Genomic DNA, 25,612 nt, shown 5'->3' on the forward strand with positions numbered 1-25,612 from the left:
ACCAGCTGTACATATATAATTATATACAGGAGATGCCCAGGTTATACCAGCATGCTCCATATCACTATATACAAGAAGATGTATAACTTATACCAGCTGTACATATATAATTATATACAGGAGATGCCCAGGTTATACCAGCATGGTCCATATCACTATATACAAGAAGATGTATAACTTATACCAGCTGTACATATATCATTATATACAGGAGATACCCAGGTTATACCAGCATGCTCCATATCACTATATACAAGAAGATGTATAACTTATACCAGCTGTACATATATAATTATATACAGGAGATGCCCAGGTTACACCAGCATGCTCCATATCACTATATACAAGAAGATGTATAACTTATACCAGCTGTACATATATAATTATATACAGGAGATACCCAGGTTATACCAGCATGCTCCATATCACTATATACAAGAAGATGCATAACCTATACCAGCTGTACATATATAATTATATGCAGGAGATACCCAGGTTATACCAGCATGCTCCATATCACTATATACAAGAAGATGTATAACTTATACCAGCTGTACATACAGTTGCAAGAAAAGGTATGTGAACCCTTTGGAATGATAGGGATTTCTGCACAAATTGGTCATAAAATGTGATCTGATCTTCATCTAAGTCACAACAATAGACAATCACAGTCTGCTTAACCTAATAACATACAAAGAGTTACATGTTACCATGTTGTTATTGAACACACCATATAAACATTCACAGTGCAGATGGGAAAAGTATGTGAACCCCTAGACTAATGACCTCTCCAAGAGCTAATTGGAGTGACTTGTCAGCCAACTGGAGTCCAATCAATGAGATGAGATTGGAGGTGTTGGTTACAGCTGCCCTGCCCTATAAAACACACACACCAGTTCTGGGTTTGCTTTTCACAAGAAGCATTGCCTGATGTGAATGATGCCTCACACAAAATAGCTCTCAGAAAACCTACGATTAAGAATTGTTGACTTGCATAAAGTTGGAAAGAGTTATAAAAGTATCTCCAAAAGCCTTGCTGTTCATCAGTCCACGGTAAGACAAATTGTCTATAAATGGAGAAAGTTCAGCACTGCTGCTACTCTCCCTAGGAGCGGCCGTCCTGTAAAGATGACTGCAAGAGCACAGCGCAGACTGCTCAATGAGGTGAAGAAGAATCCTAGAGTGTCAGCTAAAGACTTACAGAAGTCTCTGGCATATGCTAACATCCCTGTTAGTGAATCTACGATATGTAAAACACTAAACAAGAATGGATTTCATGGGAGGATACCACAGAGGAAGCCACTGCTGTCCAAAAAACCATTGCTGCACGTTTACAGTTTGCACAAGAGCACCTGGATGTTCCACAGCAGTACTGGCAAAATATTCTGTGGACAGATGAAACCAAAGTTGAGTTGTTTGGAAGAAACACACAACACTATGTGTGGAGAAAAAGGGGCACAGCGCACCAGCATCAAAACCTCATCCCAACTGTGAAGTATGGTGGTGGTGGCATCATGGTTTGGGGCTGCTTTGCTGCGTCAGGACCTGGACGGATTGCTATCATCGAAGGAAAAATAAATTCCCAAGTTTATCAAGGCATTTTGCAGGAGAACTTAAGGCCATCTGTCCACCAGCTGAAGCTCAACAGAAGATGGATGTTGCAACAGGACAACGACCCAAAGCATAGAAGTAAATCAACAACTGAATGGCTTAAACAGAAGAAAATACACCTTCTGGAGTGGCCCAGTCAGAGTCCTGACCTCAACCCGATGGAGATGCTGCGGCAGGACCTCAAGAAAGCGATTCACACCAGACATCCCAAGAATATTGCTGAACTGAAACAGTTCTGTAAAGAGGAATGGTCAAGAATTACTCCTGACCGTTGTGCACGTCTGATCTGCAACTACAGGAAACGTTTGGTTGAAGTTATTGCTCCAAAGGAGGTTCAACCAGTTATTAAATCCAAGGGTTCACATACTTTTTCCACCTGCACTGTAAATGTTTACATGATGTGTTCAATAAAAACATGGTAACATTTAATTATTTGTGAGTTATTAGTTTAAGCAGACTGTGATTGTCTATTGTTGTGACTTAGATGAAGATCAGATCACATTTTATGACCAATTTGTGCAGAAATCCCTATCATTCCAAAGGGTTCACATACTTTTTCTTGCAACTGTATATAATTATATACAGGAGATACCCGGGTTATACCAGCATGCTTCATATGACTTAGAGATGTAAGAGTTAAAGGAATAAGAATTCTAAAGGCCAGGGAGGAGTAGAGAAGGAAGTGGAAAGTAAACTATTTATATTACATGACTACAAATTCTTCCAGCTGCAGAACAGAGAAACGTTCAGGTCCTGACTTCTCCATGGTCAAAGAAATTCTGTATGAAGGATTTTTATAAAATATTCTGGGAGAAGAATTTAGAAATGGATTTGTCACACGTCATCACCTATTTCAGGATACAACTTGATCTTGATATTTTTGTTTTTTTGTCTTGCTGTTGTTTATAGTCTTTAAACTTCTGGTATCTGGAATGGAAATTGTGACCTGGATCTTCTCTACAATAGCTAGTAGTGGTGGGATTGAGTGTCTGGACTTATATCCTGGTTATTCTACTTTGAAGATGTTTTTGCCTCCAAATTCCTGAGAGCCTAACGGTAAGAGCCTAAAGTAACGTATAACTCTATACTGGGTGTAGTTCACAGTTTCGAGCAGTGTCTGGGCAGATGAGGACACAATGTAGCCGACTTTCTCATCTCTAAAATTTCGGTAGCCTAAACTTAGGTAAGACAGTCAGAAGGTGCGCCAAATTTGTCAAGCTGTGTGATAGAGTGCATACATCTTCTTAAACTTGTCCTTCTGCCATCTCTTGGTTGGCTTACTTTATACCAACCTTTTTAACTACAATTTCTCCTCCACTTTGGAGGACCTTAGACCATGCTCCATTTTCTGTTCACTTCTCTAATTAGGTGCAAAAGGTCTTAAAATGTGTTATTTTTAGATAGTGCTTAATGGGGTTTTCTGTATTAGGTGACCACTTTTTAAAGACCTAGTGTACGCTCTAGATTGTGATGCCCAACCTACGGCCCGCGGGCCAAATCCAGCCTGCAAAGCTGTGTCATGCGGCCCGTGCAGTGCCGCCGGCATCAGGCAGCGAATCTATGTGTGAGCGCTCATCTCGGCCGGCCATTGCCATGAGGGATGAGTGCAGCCAGCAGTGACAGACAGAGGAGGGGAGGTCACGTGGGCAGGGCCGCAGCAGGGGGATCAGCCTATGAAGTAGCGTGCGTGCTCTGAGTCAGGGAGTGTGCGCGCACCTATCTCACTCACTTCTGTGCTCGCCGCCGGCTGCATCTCACCCTACTCCAGGTAGGAAAAAACGTTCCATCTTTGCAGCCGCTCGCTCGATCCAGTGCTCCTCTCTAGTCCCCCCGAAAACTGCTGTGTGCCTTGTAGTGTAGCCTGCTGCTGCTTCAGTTAGAAAAAAAATTAAAAACACCCGCTGTGGTGTGTGTGTGTCAGGGCATATTACTGTGAAGGACGCACAGAGGGCATTATTACTATTAAGAGGGCACAATGGGCATTATTAGTATGGAGGGGGCATAATGGGCATTATTATTGTGAAGGGGGCACAGAGGACATTACTACTGTGAAGGGGGCACAGAGGACATTACTACTGTGAAGGGGGCACAGAGGACATTACTACTGTGAAGGGGGCACAGAGGGCATTATTACTACAAAATGCCCAGATGTGCCCCCTTCACAGTGGTACTACCCAGATGTGCCCCCTTTCACAGTGGTAATGCCCAGATGTGCCCGCTTTCACAGTGGTAATGCCCAGATGTGCCCCCTGTCACAGTGGTAATGCCAAGATGTGCCCCCTTCACAGTGGTAATGCCCAGATGTGCCCCCTTTCACAGTGGTAATGCCCAGATGTGCCCACTTTCACAGTGGTAATGCCCAGATGTGCCCCCTTTCACAGTGGTAATGCCCAGATGTGCCCCCTTTCACAGTGGTAATGCCCAGATGTGCCCCCTTTCACAGTGGTAATGCCCAGATGTGCCCCCTTTCACAGTGGTAATGCCCAGATGTGCTCCCTTTCACAGTGGTAATGCCCAGATGTGCCCCCTTTCACAGTGGTAATGCCCAGATGTGCCCCCTTCACAGTGGTAATGCCCAGATGTGCCCCCTTTACAGTGGTAATGCCTAGATGTGCCCTCTTTAGAGAGGTAATGCCCAGATGTGCCCCCTTTACAGTGGTAATGCCTAGATGTGCCCTCTTTAGAGAGGTAATGCCCAGATGTGCACCCTTCACAGATAAAATGCCCAGATATTTGCCCCTTTACAATAGTAATGCTCATATGTGCCCCCTCACAGTGTTTGCACTTCTTTCTGGCAAAGCTACCTGGTTCTGGCCCGCAAAATTTATACCATGTCTAGTGCGGCCCTCAGACAAAAAAATGGTTGGGCACCACTGCTCTAGAAGATCTAAATCTTTATAGATGGCCAGTAGATGTGGTCCCCCCGATGAGATCCTGGATGACGTAGCTCTGCATCGCTAAGGAATGGAGCTGGTGAAAGTCCATTTCATTGTTTCCCTTTCTCTTAGAACCTGTGTGACAATTAGTGTTGATTGTGAATATTCTAATCGCGAATATCGGCACTTTGAGAATTCGCAAAGATGTAGAATATAGTGACATATATTCGTAATCACGAATATTCCTGATTTTTTTTTTCATCAGTAACCTCACTTTTTGCTTGTCGGCCAATGAGAAGGTTCACACACCGTAGGTAGTCTAGTGGTAGGATCCCATGCCACACTGAGATACATTGACGGAGGTGCAAAAGGGCTCTGATGTGTTCCTCACAGGAATACATTGGCTACAGTCTCAGTTCTTAACATCAACTGTAGGGATTTGCCAGAGTTGTCAGTTGCATATCGTTGTGGTGCACCTTTCGCAGTGATTTATGTATTTTTAGATTTGCATCCACACATTATCCCATCTTGTGTAGGATGCTTTTGTGGTGCATGTGGTCCGCTGCCGACATCCTCCCTTGTATGCATTTTTGCTGGGAATCGCCGTTAGCAACGGATCACATGCGGAGGAATTGCTCCCCCGGTTATAAACACGCTACAGTGTTTGGGTTTTTTGAGCATTTCCTCCCATTTAGGTGACTTTATTTCAGTTATTTTTCCAATGAGAAGGCAGCAATGTCTTTGTCTGAGCTTAGCAGCATCCCTAGCAACCAATAGGAAAGATGCCTACCCCTTACTATATAAGAACCTCCCCAGCAGCCATTTTCTGCAGTTGTGAGAGAGAGAGAGCAGTGTCATTATTGTGCTCTGTCAATTACATTAGATAGTTAGTTAGCTCCTCTATATAATACAGATAGTCAGTGTAGGTTAGATAGTGATATAGTGGAGCTGATGGTTCCAGTGCAGGGTGTTAGGTAGTGTGATAGGGATTACTGTTTCTCTGCTGTCCATACATACTGTACATGCTACAGACATAGTGCTGTGATGTCACAACAATACTTAGTGCACCAATCAGTAATATCTCCTCAGACCTGATAAAATGTGAAGTTGCACGTATTGGGCCAAAAATATGCGCATCATTAGTGTCGATTTCCACAATCGCGAATATATGGGAGCACAGTGCTGTAATGTAAAATGACTTACAGTGATCAGGTAGTTACGAAAGTTGTGCCAACCATTTTCTCCAGTCTCAGGAAACTTCTAGCAGCTTGAAAAATGTAGCAAAAGTGACCCACGCCTGTATTGCGCGCTCAATGTGCGCATATTACATTGGCGATTTTCGCAATCAAGAATATAATTACTGGAGATCACGAGTTTACGAATTTATGGCAAATATTAGTCCAAAAATTCGCGAAATATTGCAAATTCGAATATTGCCTATGCTGCTCGCCACTAGTGACAATGCAGAAAATGGTGTGAGAAAGAACATGACAGGCAACCAATCCGTGCGCACGACAGTGACACACCCCACATCTTGACCAATCCTGGTTGAAGGTCTGGGTATATAGGAAGGTAGGTGTTACGACCAGAGGATGTGGATCCTCTGTGTCAGCTGATAGAGGACTGGAATTAGTCCAATATCGCAGACTGCTGACTCTCAGAGACAGGACCCTGGTGTCTGCACCTGTTACCTTGAATGCAGCTACCTGCAGTAGTGTGAACAGAGTCCAACAAAGGCAGAATAAAGTAACAGATGGTCTTTACTGGCAGACAGTATTCAAAAAGTCACTTGACAGATACAGGCAACACAAAGTTCAGAGCAATATAGCCTGCAGATATAAGCAGTCTCAGAGGCAGCGCAGGGTCTGGATCCAGGCAGACTTTACATGGGCAGATGCATAATCAGGCAGTGCAGATATAAGCAGTCTCAGAGGCAGCGCAGGGTCTGGATCCAGGCAGACTTTACATGGGCAGATGCATAATCAGGCAGTGCAGATATAAGCAGTCTCATAGGCAGCGCAGGGTCTGGATCCAGGCAGACTTTACATGGGCAGATGCATAATCAGGCAGTGCAGGTATAAGCAGTCTCATAGGCAGCACAGGGTCTGGATCCAGGCAGACTTACAGGAAGAGACGGACTGATGCGTTGTCAGGCAGTGCAGAGGTCTATAATCCAGGAGGTCCAATAAACAGACAGCAGGCAGATGCGTAGTCAAATGAAGCGGAGGTCAGAATCCAGGAAATCCAATAAACAGACACAGTGGAGTGCTTCAGCGGGAGTCAAGAGGTACAACAACCACGCTTGGGCACTTCATGATGAGTGAAGCTGCCTTAAATACAAATAGTCCCGCCTCCGGGTGGGGATGGTAATCAGGAACCAGCTGCCTACTCCTATAAGAAAGGGAGAGGTGCGCGCGCGCGTGCTATAGCTCATCAGATGACACCTGGCAAAGAGGACGGATGCGACGGTATGCTGGCGGGCACCTGCGTCTCCTACAAGGTAAGCCAGTACTGGGACCCATAGTGCTGCAATGTGTAGACAGCGATCTGCCACCCTGCAGTGGAGATGCAGATCCCATACTGACAGTAGGTCAGGGAGCGGCAGCGGCCCGACATCTCATCCAGCTGATCATACGTCTAATATTAGTCTATGTTTGATTTGTACTCGTTCAGTGATTGCATGTCTTTGTCCTGTATTTTGTCATTTGAGTGTTGTGGTGTGGCAAGATTTTTTTAAAAATAGCATTGTGGCGTTAATGAAGTAATACCCTCACCATGTAAGGCTGGGTTCAGGGTTTTTTGTATGCCATTTCTAAAACCAAAGGCAAGCGTTTATTCAAAAAGATGAGAAGATTCAGCCTTGTCCTTTATATACAGCCAGTTCCATAAATATTGGGACATGGACACAATTCTAACATGTTTGGCTCTATACACCACCACAATGGATTTGAAATTAAACAAACAAGATGTGCTTTACCTGCAGACTGTCAGCTTTAATTTGAGGCTATTAACATCCAAATCAGTTGAACGGTGTAGGAATTACAACAGTTTGCATATGTGCCTCCCACTTGTTAAGGGACCAAAAGTAATGGGACAATTGGCTTCTCAGCTGTTCCATGGCCAGGTGTGTGTTATTCCCTCATTATCCCAATTATAATGAGTAGATAAAAGGTCTAGAGTTCATTTCCAGTCTGCTATTTGCATTTGGAATCTGTTGCTGTCAACTTTTAAGATGAGATCCAAAGAGCTGTCACTATCAGTGAAGCAAGCCATCATTAGGCTGAAAAAACAAAACAAACCCATCAGAGAGATAGAAAAAACATTAGGCGTGGCCAAAACAACTGTTTGGAACATTCTTAAAAAGAAAGTACGCACCGGTGAGCTCAGCAACACCAAAAGACCCGGAAGACCACGGAAGACAACTGTGGTGGATGACCGAAGAATTCTTTCCCTGGTGAAGAAAACACCCTTCACAACAGTTGGACAGATCAAGAACACTCTCCAGGAGGTAGGTGTATGTGTGTCAAAGTCAACAATCAAGAGAAGACTTCACCAGAGTGAATACAGAGGGTTCACCACAAGATGTAAACCATTGGTGAGCCTCAAAAACAGGAAGGCCAGATTAGAGTTTGCCAAACGACATCCAAAAAAGCCTTCACAGTTCTGGAACAACATCCTATGGACAGATGAGACCAAGATCAACTTGTACCAGAGTGATGGGAAGAGAAGAGTATGGAGAAGGAAAGGAACTGCTCATGATCCTAAGCATACCACCTCATCAGTGAAGCATGGTGGTGGTAGTGTCATGGCGTGGGCATGTATGGCTGCCAATGGAACTGGTTCTCTTGTATGTATTGAGGATGTGACTGCTGACAAAAGCAGCAGGATGAATTCTGAAGTGTTGCGGGCAATATTATCTGCTCATATTCAGCCAAATGCTTCAGAACTCATTGGACGGCGCTTCACAGTGCAGATGGACAATGACCCAAAGCATACTGCAAAAGCAACCAAAGAGTTTTTTAAGGGAAAGAAGTGGAATGTTATGCAATGGCCAAGTCAATCACCTGACCTGAATCCGATGGAGCATTTCACTTGCTGAAGACAAATCTGAAGGGAAAATGCCCCAAGAACAAGCAGGAACTGAAGACAGTTGCAGTAGAGGCCTGGCAGAGCATCACCAGGGATGAAACCCAGCGTCTGGTGATGTCTATGCGTTCCAGACTTCAGGCTGTAATTGACTGCAAAGGATTTGCAACCAAGTATTAAAAAGTGAAAATTTGATTTATTATTATTCTGTCCCATTACTTTTGGTTCCTTAAAAAGTAGGAGGCACATATGCAAACTGTTGTAATTCCTGCACCGTTCACCTGATTTGGATGTAAATACCCTCAAATTAAAGCTGACAGTCTGCAGTTAAATCACATCTTGTTTGTTTTTTTTCAAATCCATTGTGGTGGAGTATAGAGCCAAAAAAAAATAATAGAATTGTGTCCATGTCCCAATATTTATGGACCTGACTGTATGTCCTCTGTTTATTATGATCCATTTTTGGTTTTGGCTAAAGAGACGGCTTAAAAAAACCTGAACATGTAAACCCAGCCCAATGATGGACTTACCTAGTTTCTAGTGGAATCAGGGGCATAAATAGAAATATCTGGACTCCATTGCAGACCTTTGAATGAGCTCTCCCCAAGCTTGTATGGCAGCAGGATGACAGGAGTGTTATACAGCTATTAACCCCTGTTATACTCTCAAATACAACTTTATATGATTACACGTCCCTGCAGAGTATTTCACCTATACCATTATCATGATCTGCAGAGACAATAATAATATGGGGATTATTTATGAGATGTTCTGCAGGATAGTCATTATAAGGGGACTGACTATTGTATGACTGCAGGGCATCTCAGGGGGTAAAATTCTCTGTGGCATTATCTATCTAGAGGGCACCGCAGGTGAAGGGGTGGGGGCTTCCTCGTATACCATTTCCAGACTAAAAATGAGCCGGACTGAGGGCGCTGCTTAGGGGGAGGCGAACATGACAGGGGGTGGTTTAAGGAGACCAATCCCCGCGGGTAGTTAGGGATTGGAGGGTTTGATTTAGGTGGGGGGAGCCAGAGGGGTTAAAAGGGGGAGCGAGGCAAGTTAGAGGGGCCATTTTGCGCTTACTGACCGCCATCCAGTCGCATCATGGAGCAGATCATCTCCCAGCTCAGAGCAGCGGCGGCCGAGAAGGGTGAAGACTGGCTTCAAGGTCGGGTCAAGGAGCTGCTGCAGGGGGTGGCAGAGGCTCCCGCTGTGTCTCTGCCTCGGGCGTCCCGGCCGCGGCGGTCTCTACCGCCAGCACGCCTCAGCCCTGAGATGGCGCCCCCTAGGGCTCAGCGCCGAAGAAGGAGCCCCTCAAGGGACCCTCCACGCCTGGAGCCGACGGTACCTGTGCCTCCCCGTACGCCCAGGCGTGGGAGGAATCCTACTCAGCGGCGCAGCCGGGATTGGCTTTTGGGTTTCGTTTATGGGGCATGGTCGACGTTACGAAGGCTTTTTTGGTGAGGAGGGCGTTAAAGGGGTGGCGCAGGGTTGGTACGGGGAAGGATTTTCGCCGCCCGGTGTCGTTTTTTCTGTTGTTGCGGTTAGGTAGGGAGTTGGTTGAGTTGGCAGCTCCTCCAGAATTGCCACTATATATTTTTTTTGTTTTTTGGTTTCTGCCTTGTTAGATTTGAGTGCGTTTGCCTTTACCTGGCATTCTAACACTCTTTTGCACCTGGTAACCTCCATCACATGGTCTGGTGTGGGTTTGGCTCGCGGCCTGGCTTCATTCACATTGTACAACCGCAGTATTCATGCTGGGCATTTGTGTGGGAGCTTGGCTGCGAGCTGAATTATATCACCTTCAGACCGTGTTCACACCACAGTTAGAGCAGCGGTTAGGACCCCTTGCCATGCTGAGAACCGTGACGTGGTGCATGATGGGCTCCGATATCTCCATGACAATATGGAATACAGGGAGTGCAGAATTATTAGGCAAGTTGTATTTTTGAGGATTAATTTTATTATTGAACAACAACCATGTTCTCAATGAACCCAAAAAACTCATTAATATCAAAGCTGAATATTTTTGGAAGTAGTTTTTAGTTTGTTTTTAGTTTTAGCTATTTTAGGGGGATATCTGTGTGTACAGGTGACTATTACTGTGCATAATTATTAGGCAACTTAACAAAAAACAAATATATACCCATTTCAATTATTTATTTTTACCAGTGAAACCAGTATAACATCTCAACATTCACAAATATACATTTCTGACATTCAAAAACAAAACAAAAACAAATCAGTGACCAATATAGCCACCTTTCTTTGCAAGGACACTCAAAAGCCTGCCATCCATGGATTCTGTCAGTGTTTTGATCTGTTCACCATCAACATTGCGTGCAGCAGCAACCACAGCCTCCCAGACACTGTTCAGAGAGGTGTACTGTTTTCCCTCCTTGTAAATCTCACATTTGATGATGGACCACAGGTTCTCAATGGGGTTCAGATCAGGTGAACAAGGAGGCCATGTCATTAGATTTTCTTCTTTTATACCCTTTCTTGCCAGCCACGCTGTGGAGTACTTGGACGCGTGTGATGGAGCATTGTCCTGCATGAAAATCATGTTTTTCTTGAAGGATGCAGACTTCTTCCTGTACCACTGCTTGAAGAAGGTGTCTTCCAGAAACTGGCAGTAGGACTGGGAGTTGAGCTTGACTCCATCCTCAACCCGAAAAAGGCCCCACAAGCTCATCTTTGATGATACCAGCCCAAACCAGTACTCCACCTCCACCTTGCTGGCGTCTGAGTCGGACTGGAGCTCTCTGCCCTTTACCAATCCAGCCACGGGCCCATCAAGACTCACTCTCATTTCATCAGTCCATAAAACCTTAGAAAAATCAGTCTTGAGATATTTCTTGGCCCAGTCTTGACGTTTCAGCTTGTGTGTCTTGTTCAGTGGTGGTCGTCTTTCAGCCTTTCTTACCTTGGCCATGTCTCTGAGTATTGCACACCTTGTGCTTTTGGGCACTCTAGTGATGTTGCAGCTCTGAAATATGGCCAAACTGGTGGCAAGTGGCATCTTGGCAGCTGCACGCTTGACTTTTCTCAGTTCATGGGCAGTTATTTTGCGCCTTGGTTTTTCCACACGCTTCTTGCGACCCTGTTGACTATTTTGAATGAAACGCTTGATTGTTCGATGATCACGCTTCAGAAGCTTTGCAATTTTAAGAGTGCTGCATCCCTCTGCAAGATATCTCACTATTTTTGACTTTTCTGAGCCTGTCAAGTCCTTCTTATGACCCATTTTGCCAAAGGAAAGGAAGTTGCCTAATAATTATGCACACCTGATATAGGGTGTTGATGTCATTAGACCACACCCCTTCTCATTACAGAGATGCACATCACCTAATATGCTTAATTGGTAGTAGGCTTTCGAGCCTATACAGCTTGGAGTAAGACAACATGCATAAAGAGGATGATGTGGTCAAAATACTCATTTGCCTAATAATTCTGCACGTAGTGTATATTGGCAAAAGTCTCAGCTTTTAATACCTTCATTTATGTCTTGCCAGCATAGTCAGTGTTATATCTGTTTGGTGCATTCTCTCTCTGTGTTTCGAGGTGTGTACATTGTTGTGGGAGGTTCGTTTGTTCCGCTTGGCTTTTTCACTAGCGTTTTTTGGGGCATTGAGATTGAATCTACAGAATGGAGGAGCTCTGAGCGGAGGACATGGGTAACTCCACCAAGTTTTTAAAAATTTGGACTCCTTGGATCCTGTTCAAGGGATCTCCAGATTTTGTCACTTGGCTAAATAGAGATGTCGCCAGTTCCTAGGGAGACTACACCTTTCATGCAGAATTCCATTATCTTTGCCTGCGCCAATGGTTTCGTCTAAGCTAGGGAGTATTCCACCTGAGGTCTGTGCATCTTGGGAATTACTCCACACTGTTTATTATACCACTACTTGTTTTATCCCCTCCCCTTTCCCTCCTTTCCCTATGTGGTCTTGTCCTTGTTTGTTATCTTTTGTTGTGCAGTATAAGTTGGAGCTTTCTACACCTCTCCACCCGTAACTGAGATTATGAGAGTCCTTTACAATGGAAGTTGGGATCTCGAGTTATGTTTCCACATCCATTTCTCTAAAATGTATTTGCATATAGTAAATGTTATCGTGTGAATGTATACAAATACTGTACTCAGCCTCGACTTGCAATCGGGCTGCTTTTCATTGTAATGTTCTTATATTGGCTCTTTCTAATAAAAGAATTTGAACAATAAAAGTAGCAGCAGAAGAAGGGGTGGTGGTAGCAGTAGAGCTAGAGCTGCCAGTGTCATGCAGCAGTCGTTTAGACCAGCAACCCAGCACGGTCTTCAACATCCTCTCAACTAACATCAGACACCCCCAGCCCGGAGTCGGTGGGTTCCTCTGACACCACGCTTAGTTGGCATGGCCCAGGAACAAGCTTTGTGCCCCCACTTGTCCTAAACCTGCCCTTTCATTTTCTGTTCCTTCTGCTTGGGAAGTATTGTATGCTGTCGGCTCTGCTCCACTTTTCAGCGTGGACGAGCTTATTGAGGGCACTCAGCAGCTACTGCCCCGCCAAAATTTGACTGGGGGTCTGCTACTCAGAATCCTACCATCTTGTGCTGTCACTTCCACTGCTGTTTCCCCCCACATCCCCACTCTGTGACTGGTTCACTGTGTTGACTCCTCATGCGGTTGCCACCCTCCCCTCTCTTTGATGGGGCCACTATGTTGACTCCTCTCGCTGTTTCCACCCTCACCACTCTGTGACGGGGCCACTAGTGTCCCTGTTTGGCCTTGTTGACATCACTATTTATTTTACCCTTCTTATAATCTGTCAGAAGAACTGAAAAGTGAAAAACACAACAGAGCTTATCTGTGGAGCAGCCGCAAGGCCTGTATCACATGGTCCCTATTTTGCATCAGGATTGGATCATGATTTGGTAGCTAAAAGCAGGAGTGGGTACAAAACGCAGAAGACATGCAAATATTTCCATCATATGTTATCTCTGTTTTGGACCCACTCTTGTTTTTTGTCTTACCAATACTGACCAAATACTGACAGTGTGATAGAGGCCATTAAAGTCTTGCATGCAGGACTTCTTTTCCATCTGATTCAAACCAATTTCAGAGTCAAACAGCCAAAACTCATGCAAATTGAGCATGATAGCTCTATCACACGGTCAATATTTTGCATCAGGATTTGCTCATGATTTGGAAGCCAAAAGCCAGGAGTGGGTCCAAAACACAGAAGACATGCAAATATTCCAATCACATGGCATCTCTGTTTTGGATCCACTCCTGTATTTTTTGGCCTTCGCAATACTAATGGATTACTGACCAAATGCTGACCATGTGAAGGCGGGTGCTCAAATGACAGGATCCCTTTTTTTGAGCTTCTTCTTGTGACGGATGAGAAGAAGGGAAAAATAAACAGTGGCGTCAACACAAACTTACTGCTGACACCCTCTCCACTCTGTCAGGGGGACACTACTTGTATCAGCATGTATCAGAACAGGTTCTGTAGAAATCTATATGGAATCCACTGATCCAATCACAACGGAGAGTGTCACAGCCAGAGAGAAAAAAAAACCTCACCTTCTCCCTGACTGTGACACTCTCCGCTGTGATCGGACCGCGGCACAGCCAGGGAGAAGGAGACGCCCATTGAGAAACCCTGGCGTCTCCTCCTCCATGTACCGATGCTCAGTATCAACATACTGAGCGCGAAAACTGCAGGGGGGCACAGCGGGGCGTAGGACTCGGAGCAATATTTTGAAAAAACAGGCAGGTTAGCATCATCAGCGGGGGCTACCCCCTAAGTAAAGGTATTTATCTAGAATAAAAAAAAACATGAAAGGTCCTCTTTAAAGGACTGCGCTCTTTCACTCTATAGTAGAATCTTGGGCCAGGTTCTTTATACCTGACACTAACATTGACCAGTAAGGATAAGTTCAAACTTGAGTTATTTGGTCAGTTTTGCCCAAATAAGTGAAGTGTGAACTGATTCTAAGAACGTCTATCACCTGCCTGTCATACTGACGCACGGTAACTGTTTCTCTACCACAGCGGACTCCCTATGCGTGTTTCTGCAATGGACAGTGATGTATACCGATATACACGCTCCCTGTAGCTGGGAAATAGCAGATTTTTAACAAGCTTTGTCACAAATTAATTTGGATCAAATCAACTTTTTGGGGAAAATATGGCAAAGCGTCCAAATCAGATTTTTCGAAAACTTTGGTCATCTCTAATTATCACAATTTGGTTATTAACAAACTAAAAAGTATCCATCCTAGTTGTGATTTATACCTGTATCTGCATCCCTTCCTGTTATGTATATCTGGACTTGCATGGAATTGCCCCAGTATAGTATAAGAGACAAACTATGATCCAAGAAGTGAGATGCTTCCACACTGGAACACAAGAGCAATTGGTCAGGACCGGAAGTTTACACGCGTTCCATGCTGGAACGCATCGGGTTACTGCATAAGACAGGAAGGAAAGGTGGCTGGAGTGCCACGATACAGGAAACTGAGAACATATCGAGACAAGAGATAGCTATTTATGGTAACGCCCAGACATCAGAGACTGCCAACATGTTTTTATTAACTTAACCTATTTTTGATCCCCTGAAGAACCAGAAAGATTGGTGTTTCTTATTGTAGGTCTGTATCAGTGATTTGCAGGGATTAGCCACCGAGAAGTTGGGTTTCCCCTGTAGGGGCAGGTGCTCTGCTTGTAGTCTAGAGATACAGAAAGGGGCAGTGAAGGATAGTCCTGAACCTGGATGTACTTGATTGTCACGATCCTACTTCTCAAATTGAATCAAGAGGAGTCAACTAGTCACAGGTACAGCTGAACCGTGAGTAAAGACGGGCTGGAGGAGTCACAGGCACTCGAGCCCCATCTTAAGAGTTCCGGGTGTCTTGATTTAATAACTGCTGCAATTATTCTGGACCAATCTTGGTATATTTAGCACATTTTATTGGCTTTTATTCATATATTTTCTGTGTAGGGAATACATTTTTAATGAACCAATTAAAAAGTATGTTTTATTAGGATTTCTTTCTGTATTTCTGTGCTAGCTGATTTATATCCTTCTATGTTATCCGACATACAGTATAACGAGAGCTAGCTTGAAAGAGCTGTAATTAGTCATTCTTCTCAGTAGGCCTGTGAGCGACTGGGGTATGCAATGACTCGCTCGTGTTGGTCGTGCACTTGAGCCAACTCTGCTCCCAAGCCCTTCTTACATGCATCGGTATACAGTCTAAAGGGTTAAGTATAGTCTGGGTAATCAAGAATAGGGGCTTCGGTAAGTTTACATTTCAGATCATTAAAAGCTTTTGCCTAAGCATCAGTCCACGCAATAGTCATCTTATTTGTACCTTTTTTATTAGGCTGGCCTTTTAACAAGTCCTGCAAAGCGACTGCAATCTTAGTAAAGTCCTGAATAAATCGCCTGTAATATCCAGAAAAGCCTAGAAATTTCTTGACCTCATAGATCAGGCATCCTCAAACTGCGGCCCTCCAGCTGTTGCAAAACTACAACTCCCACAATGCCCTGCTGTAGGCTGATATCTGTAGGCTGTTCGGGCATGTTGGGAGTTGTAGTTTTGCAACAGCTAGAGGGCCGCAGTTTGAGGATGCCTGTCATAGATAATGGTAGGTGCGGGCCAATTTTTAACTGCAGCCATTTTATCTTGGTCAGGGAGGACTCCTTGAGCATTGACCACATGCCCTAGATAGTGCACCTCAGACTGCAATAAGTGGCACTTGGATGGCTTGTGTTATGAGTGCAGCAAGTACCTCAGACAGGTGTTGTAAATAGTCTTGGTGTTATATAATAATATCATCCAGATAAATTGTATTATGTAGAGAGAATCTGAATCGCACCTCCTCATTCCTATACTGATGACTACTGTACGTATTTTGCAGCATTTCTATTGATAAAACATGGCTATACAGCACAAGTATCAAACATTTGCTGTGCCCTAAAAGAGGCATTAGTATACAGTTTGATCAAAAAGCATAGGCCCACTTACCGCAACAAGGTTGCCTCTTGTTAAGTGGGAACCTACTCTATCCATAGAGCGGTGCCGTGCGGCGACCACCGCGCCTCCACACCGCACCAGCAGGCAACGGGATCCAGCAGCCACAATGCAGCCCCACCGTGAGGCAGAGCCACCTAGGCCTCGGATCCCATCACTCCACCAGCACGGCACAGAAGCAGCGGCGGCCACCGTCCAGCGCCGCATGTGAACTGGTGCAAAGGGATCACCTGTTCACAGCTTCTCAGGAACTTCAACTGAGATGGGGTAGGATGTGGCACAGGTGCTTTTAATTTAGCAGTTGTCTGCAAAGGGTCAAATAATTCCTACCCCATCTCAGTTGAAGTTCCTGAGAAGCTGTGAACAGGTGATCCCTTTGCACCAGTTCACATGCGGCGCTGGACGGTGGCTGCCGCTGCTTCTTTGCCGTGCTGGTGGAGTGATGGGATCCGAGGCCTAGGTGGCTCTGCCTCACGGTGGGGCTGCATTGTGGCTGTTGGATCCCATTGCCTGCTGGTGCGGTGTGGAGGCGCGGTGGTAGCCGCACAGCACCGCGCTATGGATAGAGTAGGTTCCCACTTAACAAGAGGCAACCTTGTCGCGGTAAGTGGGCCTATGCTTTTTGATCAAACTGTATACTAATGCCTCTTTTAGGGCACAGCAAATGTTTGATACTTGTGCTGTATAGCCATGTTTTATCAATAGAAATGCTGCAAAGTACGTACAGTAGTCATTAGTATAGGAATGAGGAGGTGCGATTCAGATTCTCTCTACATTATACGATAATATCATCCAGATACAAAGTTTTTGTGACCTAAGCAATACTCCATGAGATGCTGGTAGGTGGCTGCTGCATTACACAGGCCAAATGGAATATAATTGAACTCATAAATCCTCATAGGTTTGGTAAAAGTTGTCTTTTCCCGGTCCTCGATTGCAATGGGGACCTGCCAGTACCCACTAGTTAAATCTAAAGTAGAGAAGAATGCTCCAGAGCCCAGGGATGATTGGGACTCTTCTATTCTTGACAAAGGGTAGACGTCTTTATGGGTGATGTTATTTAATTTGCGGTAGTCCACACAGAATCGTATTGTACCGTCCTTTTTACGCACAAGCACTAAGGGTGCGGTCCAAGGGCTATGACTGTCCCCAATGACATTAGAGGCTTTCATGTCATTCGCTAGCTGTTTCTCTTGTTGGTACATGGCTGGTACTATGGGCCTGTAGCTTTATTTAATGGGTAGGTGGGACCCAGTCCGGATGGTGTGTTGGATCGTCTCTACTTTCCCAAAATCAGTGGGGTGTTTACTGAAAGCAGCCTCATTTTCCTTAACAACCTTCAGGACACCCTCCTTCCATTCAATAGGGGTGTTCTGATCCCCAATATACAGTTGCTCCCACCCGAGACCCTCTGAACAGACTTCTGCCTGGCTGCGTGGCTGAACAGTCGAAGTGGACAATATTATCATTGACAGACCAAACTCCCCTTTTAATGCACCGCAAACAACCGCAAACAGTCCATTTGCCCAACCGCAAACTTCCCATTTGCACAAGGTTGGATACCAAGCTAGCCATGTCCCGTTGATGTCATTGAAGGTTTCTTCCTCCACCCAGCCACGTACAACACCAAGGGTCCCCGAAAGGTGAATTTAATTGATTTTTCGAGCAGGGAGATGGTTAAAAAACGCTGGCTCCCTTCCCTTTGTTTGAATCCACGGTCACTGCGTCTGTGCCGTGCAATTTACTGTCCCACCCGATATGAGTGGTATTTTCTGTAGTACTATTCTCATCAGATTAATCCCTGTTACGTCCCATATCAGGGATTGCCTTTTGTGAAAAAAAAATTTAGGCCGGGTACCTTCGACTGCCTTCACAGTGACAGACCAAACTCTGATACACCAAACTGAATTGATTTTAGGATCGGGAGATGGAAAAAGCAGCTTGGTCGGTCCTCTTACTCCCAAGTTGGGGCACTGCGCGTGCACGGAGCAATGTGCTGTGACACCCTATATGAGTGGTGTCTTAACTAGTACTATTCCTATCAGTTTAATCCCTGTTACATCTCCCCTATCCGGGGACGTGTGTCGAATTGATTAACCATTGTCGAATTAACGAACCATTACGACATTCTGGAATAATTTAGTTCTGAGCTTTGTACTTGATTTGTATTGGAATTGATGGGGATTTTTTTAATTGTCTGCATTATTTCTAATAAACTATTAAGAGACTTTATTATGATTTTTTATTTTATGTATTAAAAACCCACCCATACAACTTAAAAAAAAAAAGAAAATTAATGTTTTTTCTATGAAAAATTATCCAGCCGATCGCTTTTGGTCTGATCATAATGAAGCAACGGCCTTATCATCTGGGGTGTGGCAACATTGCCAACACACTCATAGAGGTGATGATCGCTTCATTGTGATACGCAAGCCCCTTCACCACAACAAGGTAACGATCACGAAAGGGAAATTGACACTTATATGTGCCTTTTTTTTTGCAGCCACAGTGCAGCACCAGAGGCCAGAAAAATTAGGTATGTACACATGCCCTGAAAAATAATGTTATTTTATGTTTTCAAGGCAGAAAGGTGAATAAAACATTGCAGCTTGAACCCTAGTTGGTGGCGGAGAATTCACGAAAGTCATCCGGTATGCAGACATTAAATACAGCAGCGTGGGGACCATTTTGAGGCCAAGGCATGTCATCAGGCCTTTTGTTAGTTAAACGTATCCCCTACTGTCAGTCCCTTCGGGATCCATGCCTCATTCATCTTAATGAAGGTGAGGTAATCAACACTTTTTTGACCGAGGCGACTTCTTTTGTCAGTGACAAAGCCTCCTGCTGCACTGAAGGTCCTTTCTGACAGGACACTTGAAGCGGGGCAGGCCAGAAGTTCTATCGCAAACTGGGATAGTTCAGGCCACAGGTCAAGCCTGCACACCCAGTAGTCAAGGGGTTCATCGCTCCTCAGAGTGTCGATATCTGCAGTTAAGGCGAGGTAGTCTGCTCCGCTGCAGAGCCACGCATTCCATGCTTGGCAGCCGTCAGCAGATTGACCCAATGCGCAGTGTAGGTGATATACCTGCCCTGACCATGCTTTGCAGACCAGGTATCAGTGGTCAGATGGACCCTTGCCCCAACACTGTATGCCAGAGATGCCATGACTTCCTTTTCAATCACTGAGTAGAGGTTTGGGATTGCCTTTTTTGAAAAAAGAATTTGTCCGGGTACCTTCCACTGTGGTGTCCCAGTAGCGACAAATTTGTTGAAGGCCTCAGACTCCACCAGCTGGTATAGTAAAAGCTGGCGGGCTAAGAGTTCCGTCAAGCCAGCTGTCAGACGCCGGGCAAGGGGGTGACTCTGTGACATCGGCTTCTTACGCTCAAACATTTCCTTTACAGACACCTGACTGTGAGCAGATGAGATGGAACTGCTGAAGGTGAGAGGCGGAGTGGCGGTTGGTTGAGAGGGGGCAAGGAGGACAGCAGTGGTTGACGTGGCTGAAGATGCTGGACCAGGAGGAGGATGGTGGCTTTGAGTTTGTGTGCTGCTTGTACTCATGTGTTGATCCCATTGGCGTTTGTGATGTGAGATCATGTGCCTTCGCAAAGCAGTTGTACCGAGGTGGGTGTTGGACTTCCCACGACTCAGTTTCTTTTGGCACAGGTTGCAAATGGCATTGCTGTTATCAGAGACAGACACACACAAAAAAAAATGCCACACTGCTGAGCTTTGAAATGACGGCATTCTGGTGGTGGCAACAGCATGCGTTGATTGGCGTGCTGTCTGGCTGACCATGGGTGCCGATACATGCTGTCTGACTGTGCCACTAGCTCCTTGCGACGACCTCCCCCTGCTTCCAACTCGTCTCCTCCTCCTCTCTGTCTCCCCTTCTGAACTTTCCCCCTCTTCTTCTTCTCTTCGAGCAGGCACCCACGTGGCATCCACGGACACATCGTCATCATCAACCACTTCACTTGTATCTGACACCTCAGCAAAGAAAGCAGCAGTGGGTTCATCATCATCATCACACTGTACGTCCATCTGTGTAATGCTGCCTGACTGAGACATATCCCTGTTATCTACATCCTCTGGCAATAATGGTTGCGCATCACTAATTTAATCCAACTGATGTGTAAATAACTCCTCTGACAGATCACGTGAAGCAGCTGTGGTGGCTGTGGTGGTGGTGGCAGCGGGCGGGAGAGTGGTGACCAAAGCTGAGCTGGAGGAGGATGGTGCGTCAAGGTTCTTAGCGGAAGCTGTTGAAGATTGGGTGTCCTGTGTAAGCCAGTCAACTATTTTCTCTGAATTTTTGGGGTTCAGGGTACATGGCCTCTGAACACTGGGCATTATTCCAGGGCCAGTGGAAATCACAGCACCACGACCACGACGGCCCCTGCGGGGTGGCCTGCCTCTGCCTGTCATTTTTATTTTAGATAAGTGGTATTATGCGTGCAAGGTACTGTGCCACCCTATATAAGTGGTGGGCAGTGGGCACATACAGTATGTGTGGGCTCCTGACACACACGGGCTTGCAACTGGGATTATATCACAGAAAAATAATAAATATAATTTTTTTTATCTACAAGGTATTTGTGAGTGACACCCTGTAACGGTATGAGTGATGGCCTAGCAGCAAGTGGCCACAGTACAGTCCTGTGGGCCAGACACACACTGGCTTGCAACTGGGATTATATCACAGAAAAATAATACATTGAATCTTTTTTATCTGCAAGGTACTTGTGAGTGACACCCTGTAACGGTATGAGTGGAGTGCTAGCCAGTGGCCACAGTACAGTCTGTGGGCCAGAAACACACTGGCTTGCAACTGCGCTTATATCACAGAAAAATAATAAATTTAATTTTTTTTATCTGCAAGGTATTTGTGAGTGACACCCTGTAACGGTATCAGTGGTAGCCTAGCAGCAAGTGGCCACAGTACAGTCTGTGGGCCAGACACACACTGGCTTGCAACTGGGATTATATCACAGAAAAATAATACAAACCGGATTCCAAAAAAGTGAATATATTAGAGCACTTGACTCTATCTGCATATAAAGCTATTGTAATGTTCTGCCGTGCCAATAATTTTTTCCAGTCTCAGTAAACTTCTAGCAGCTTGGAAAATGTAGCAAAAGTGACCCACGCCTGTATTTTGCAGTTACAAATTCGCATTATGCGATTTTTACATTGCCATTTTTTTTTGCATTCAATTAAATAATCTCGAATTCGCGAATATATGACAAATATTCTACAGAATATTAGTGAAATAACGTATCGCAAATTCGAATATAGCCCCTGCCCCTCAAACCAGCTGAAGATCAGGAAAAGTTTAGTAAAGGAATCACATAATAAAAAATATAAAAAATAAACTTCATTATGAGAGATAAGTCATAATAAAATGCTAAAAACATATTGAATAATATAATGTAAATTACAGTGACAAGGGAGGAATGACCAAATTTAGGGTCCATTCACACGTCCGCAAAATGGGTTCGGAACCCATTTCCATTCCGCATCCGCACTTCCGTTTCATGCAAAAAATTAGAACATGTCCTATTCTTGTCAGCAGACACGGACAAGAAAATACATTTCTATTTAAAGTGTCGGCCATGTGCGGTCCGCAAAATGCGGAATGCACATGGCGGTTGTCCGTGTATTGTGGACATCCGCCATGTGCATTCCGCAATTTGTGGACCGCAAAAAACACTTGCGGACATGTGAATGGACCTTTACTCTGTGGTGTTGAGGACCTTGCTGTCTTAGAGTGCTGCACATGTGCAGACTTTAATTTCCCAGCCTCTGGCATCATCTGTTGGCCAAAACATATAGGGACATCAATGCCCAGTTGGAGTTGGCAGGGTGACAGCTCATGGGATGTTTGCTAGCTTAAAGAGTGTCTGTCAGCAGATTTGTACCTATGACACTGGCTGACCTGTTACATGTGTGCTTGGCAGCTGAAGGCATCTGTGTTGGTCCCATGGTCATACATGCCTTCAATGCTGACAAAAATTATGTTTTATTATATGCAAATGAGCCTCTAGGAGCAATAAGGGCATTGCCATTACACCTAGAGGACACCTTGAACCACAGTAACAATCTCAAGGACCGTCCCACGTTCTCCACCATGTAAGAGTACAAGGCATGGATGGCTTTTTGGGGAAAATAATGCTGACTAAGTATCTTCCAGCAAGGCTGAGCACAGGCCATCAGTTTTCTAAAAGCAGACTCTACTAAATGATATGGCAGCGACTGCACCGCCGGCAACTTGGCCAGGTTGGAATTAAGCTTGGGCACCTTCAAATTGTTGGGCGTGTAAATTGTTTCCTGGCCATGCATTACGTTATTGATGGCTGACGACAGAGTGGAGGTAGAGTCTCAGTGGGAGAAGCAGAAAGTGATCACGACAATATGAAAGACAACATACTGCCTTTGGATGTGGCTTGGTTGCCACAAGGATGACCGAGAGAAGGAGGATTACGGGATAGGGTGATGCTGCTTCATGTGGAACAATACATCTGTGGTGCCTATATTTGTGTTTGACTGCCCACGGCTTATTTTACTCTTGCAGAACTTGCCCAGGGAAATGCTTCTGCCTTCCGGCAGTGTGGAGAAAAAGCTGCACCAGTTACTCGTGCAGAGCTAGAGTCAGCCGAGCTTGGCTTAGCTCTGGCACATTTTGGGCCAAATCCATCCACAGTGTCAGTGGCATCACCAGATCCCAAAGCAAAAAAGGCCCTGGCAGTCCAATCCACAATCTTCATCCCCTTTGTGCTCAATGAAAATGTTGTACCTTTCTGAAGCCTACTACTACCACTAGTGGCAGGAGATCGGTGGCAGGTGGCAGGAGATCAGTGAGACTGGCAACACATGGTTTGATCTGACATGTTTTCCGTTTGGATCAAATGACGTTTGTGTTGTTTCTGGTCCTTGCCACAACTTCTTTCCCCAGGTGTGGCTTCTATGGTCATTTAACCTTCTCTATGTATTGTTGTTTCTCCCACCATGCTGTACAGTTTATAGCTTCTGTTTGAGTTGTGTATAGCTGGTGTGTGGATCTCGGCTGAGTTCCTGGTGCTGCCATAGTCACTTGAAGTTAAGTGTTTTCTTTCCCTTTTGTATTGGTTATTTTCTGTGTTGCATTTCCCTGTTATTTGTATTAAGGCCTGAGGGAGACTCCTGTTTGTCCTTCCTTCTGGAGAAACAGGTTGTCTCAGTCCTGACATTAGTACCAGGGTCCTATAGGGTGAGTTAGAACACTAGGTATTCCTGTGTATGAACTCACCTACCTCTGGGGTCTGTTCATACTTGTAGTTAGTCAGGGTTTTACTAGGAGGTGTCCATCTCCTTTCCCTAGTTTCCAGCCCTTATCCCCTTACCCATTTCCCTCCTATGTTCGGTGTGGTGTATCCTTCCCACACCTAGACGTGACACATGTCTTATGTGTGTAGATTCAGAAAAAAGCTTTCTCTAGTGTAAAACAGCAGAATGGGTGGGCCGCCGCGGGCAGGGCCAGGAATAATGCCTCTTGTGTATGTTGGCCCTGCAGGAAATAACCACTCCATAGTGTTAAAACTCAGGGATGGATGGATAGATAGATAGATAGATAGATAGAATAATATCCAATAAATGAAAAATGAGGCAGCGTCCACAGGACAATGTAGGAGGGTGTTAGCCTCTATTTATTCCCCTGCAGAGTTTCACCCCAGCACTATGGGGCCTTAGTATCAGCCATGTGACAGAGAATATACATGTGGGGTTAAGGGGACACAACAGGACTGGACAACATGTAATGAAACAATTACATGATTGTGCAACAATAAAATCAGAAATCTATCATTTGCCATCATCACAGTCATCATAGTTGGTCCATGTGGCATGTGCATGATCAATACAAAAGAATCAATGCAGTCATCTAGAAGTGCGCTAACAGTGTTGGCCATAGGGAAAAATAAAAACATGCAGATAATATCTGCATGATTAATCGACAGCATGTTTCGATACTTAATCGGGTAGCGTGGGACTACCATCCGGGTCCCCAAGGCTATGTTTAGCGTGTCTAGAACGACCATGCGCATACATGTCACATGGCACTCCAGACGCAACGTACGTCAATTGCGCATGCGCACAAGCTTCCCAGTGCATTCAATAAGCGGTGGCCATGGTAACAGTAAACAATATACTTTGGTAACTGGCCATCTCGTTACTTCTAGGTATCTGCTGTAACAAGGTTCAGGAATCAGGGACACATAGTGGGGAGAATAAGCCACCACTAAGTGACATCTTGTGGGTAATAGAATAAAGAAAGTTCCAAAATGGGACCTGTCCACCCCTATCTGCGGTAGAGGTCAGAGGCAGTGCGGGTGGAGGGGTCACTAGGCGACAATGTAGTCCATTGTGGGGGCACAACTAGATGTCCCCACACTGGGTACAAAACGGCACCACATCAGAATACCTGTAGAGGAACATATCAAACAATACATGATTACAGTGCTAGGTAAGGATGTCACCCAGCGGTCAGCCGCATGGTAACGATACCCTTAAAGGAGTTGTCCCACAAAATATGTTCTACAGTTTTCAAACCAGCACCTGGATCTGACTACCTTTGTGATAGCATGTAATTAAACAATTTGTCTAGCCACTAAGTTATTAATTAAAATGTGTCTGTATGGCGCCACCTGCTTTTTGTATTTTTCTCATTTCTTTGTCCTGCTCACTGAGACGGCCGCACATGCTCAGTTTCATCCTCCAACTGCCTCCTGAGCTGTGATAGGGAGAGCATGGACACACCTCCTGAGTTGTAATAAGGAGACCATGGACACACCTCCTCAGTTGTGATAGGGAGAGCATGGACACACCTCCTGAGTTGTGATAGGGAGAGCATGGACACACCTCCTGAGTTGTGATAGGGAGAGCATGGACACACCTCCTGAGTTGTAATAGAGAGACCATGGACACACCTCCTGAGTTGTGATAGGGAGAGCATGGACACACCTCCTGAGTTGTG

At 45.1% G+C, this 25,612-nt stretch overlaps 1 protein-coding gene across 11 annotated transcripts in view; it reads left to right on the forward strand.

Moving 5' to 3' along the window:
- Positions 1-2,351: 2,351 nt before the first annotated feature.
- LOC122929100 overlaps positions 2,352-25,612 on the forward strand; it is a 66,808-nt gene continuing 43,547 nt past the window's right edge. For 3 of the 11 annotated variants that reach the window (XM_044282560.1, XM_044282561.1, XM_044282568.1), the window contains exons 1-3: positions 2,358-2,667; positions 15,214-15,397; positions 19,103-19,135. In XM_044282560.1, the coding sequence (XP_044138495.1) occupies positions 15,336-15,397; positions 19,103-19,135 (95 nt within the window). In that variant the 5' untranslated portion in view covers positions 2,358-2,667; positions 15,214-15,335. Of the gene's footprint in view, positions 2,668-15,111; positions 15,398-19,102; positions 19,136-20,850; positions 20,888-25,612 lie in introns of those variants that run through there. The other 8 variants (XM_044282563.1, XM_044282564.1, XM_044282558.1 and 5 more) reach the window with 7 other exon arrangements.

This window comes from Bufo gargarizans, chromosome 2 (genome assembly GCF_014858855.1).
Source record: "Bufo gargarizans isolate SCDJY-AF-19 chromosome 2, ASM1485885v1, whole genome shotgun sequence".
Lineage (NCBI taxonomy): Eukaryota > Metazoa > Chordata > Amphibia > Anura > Bufonidae > Bufo > Bufo gargarizans.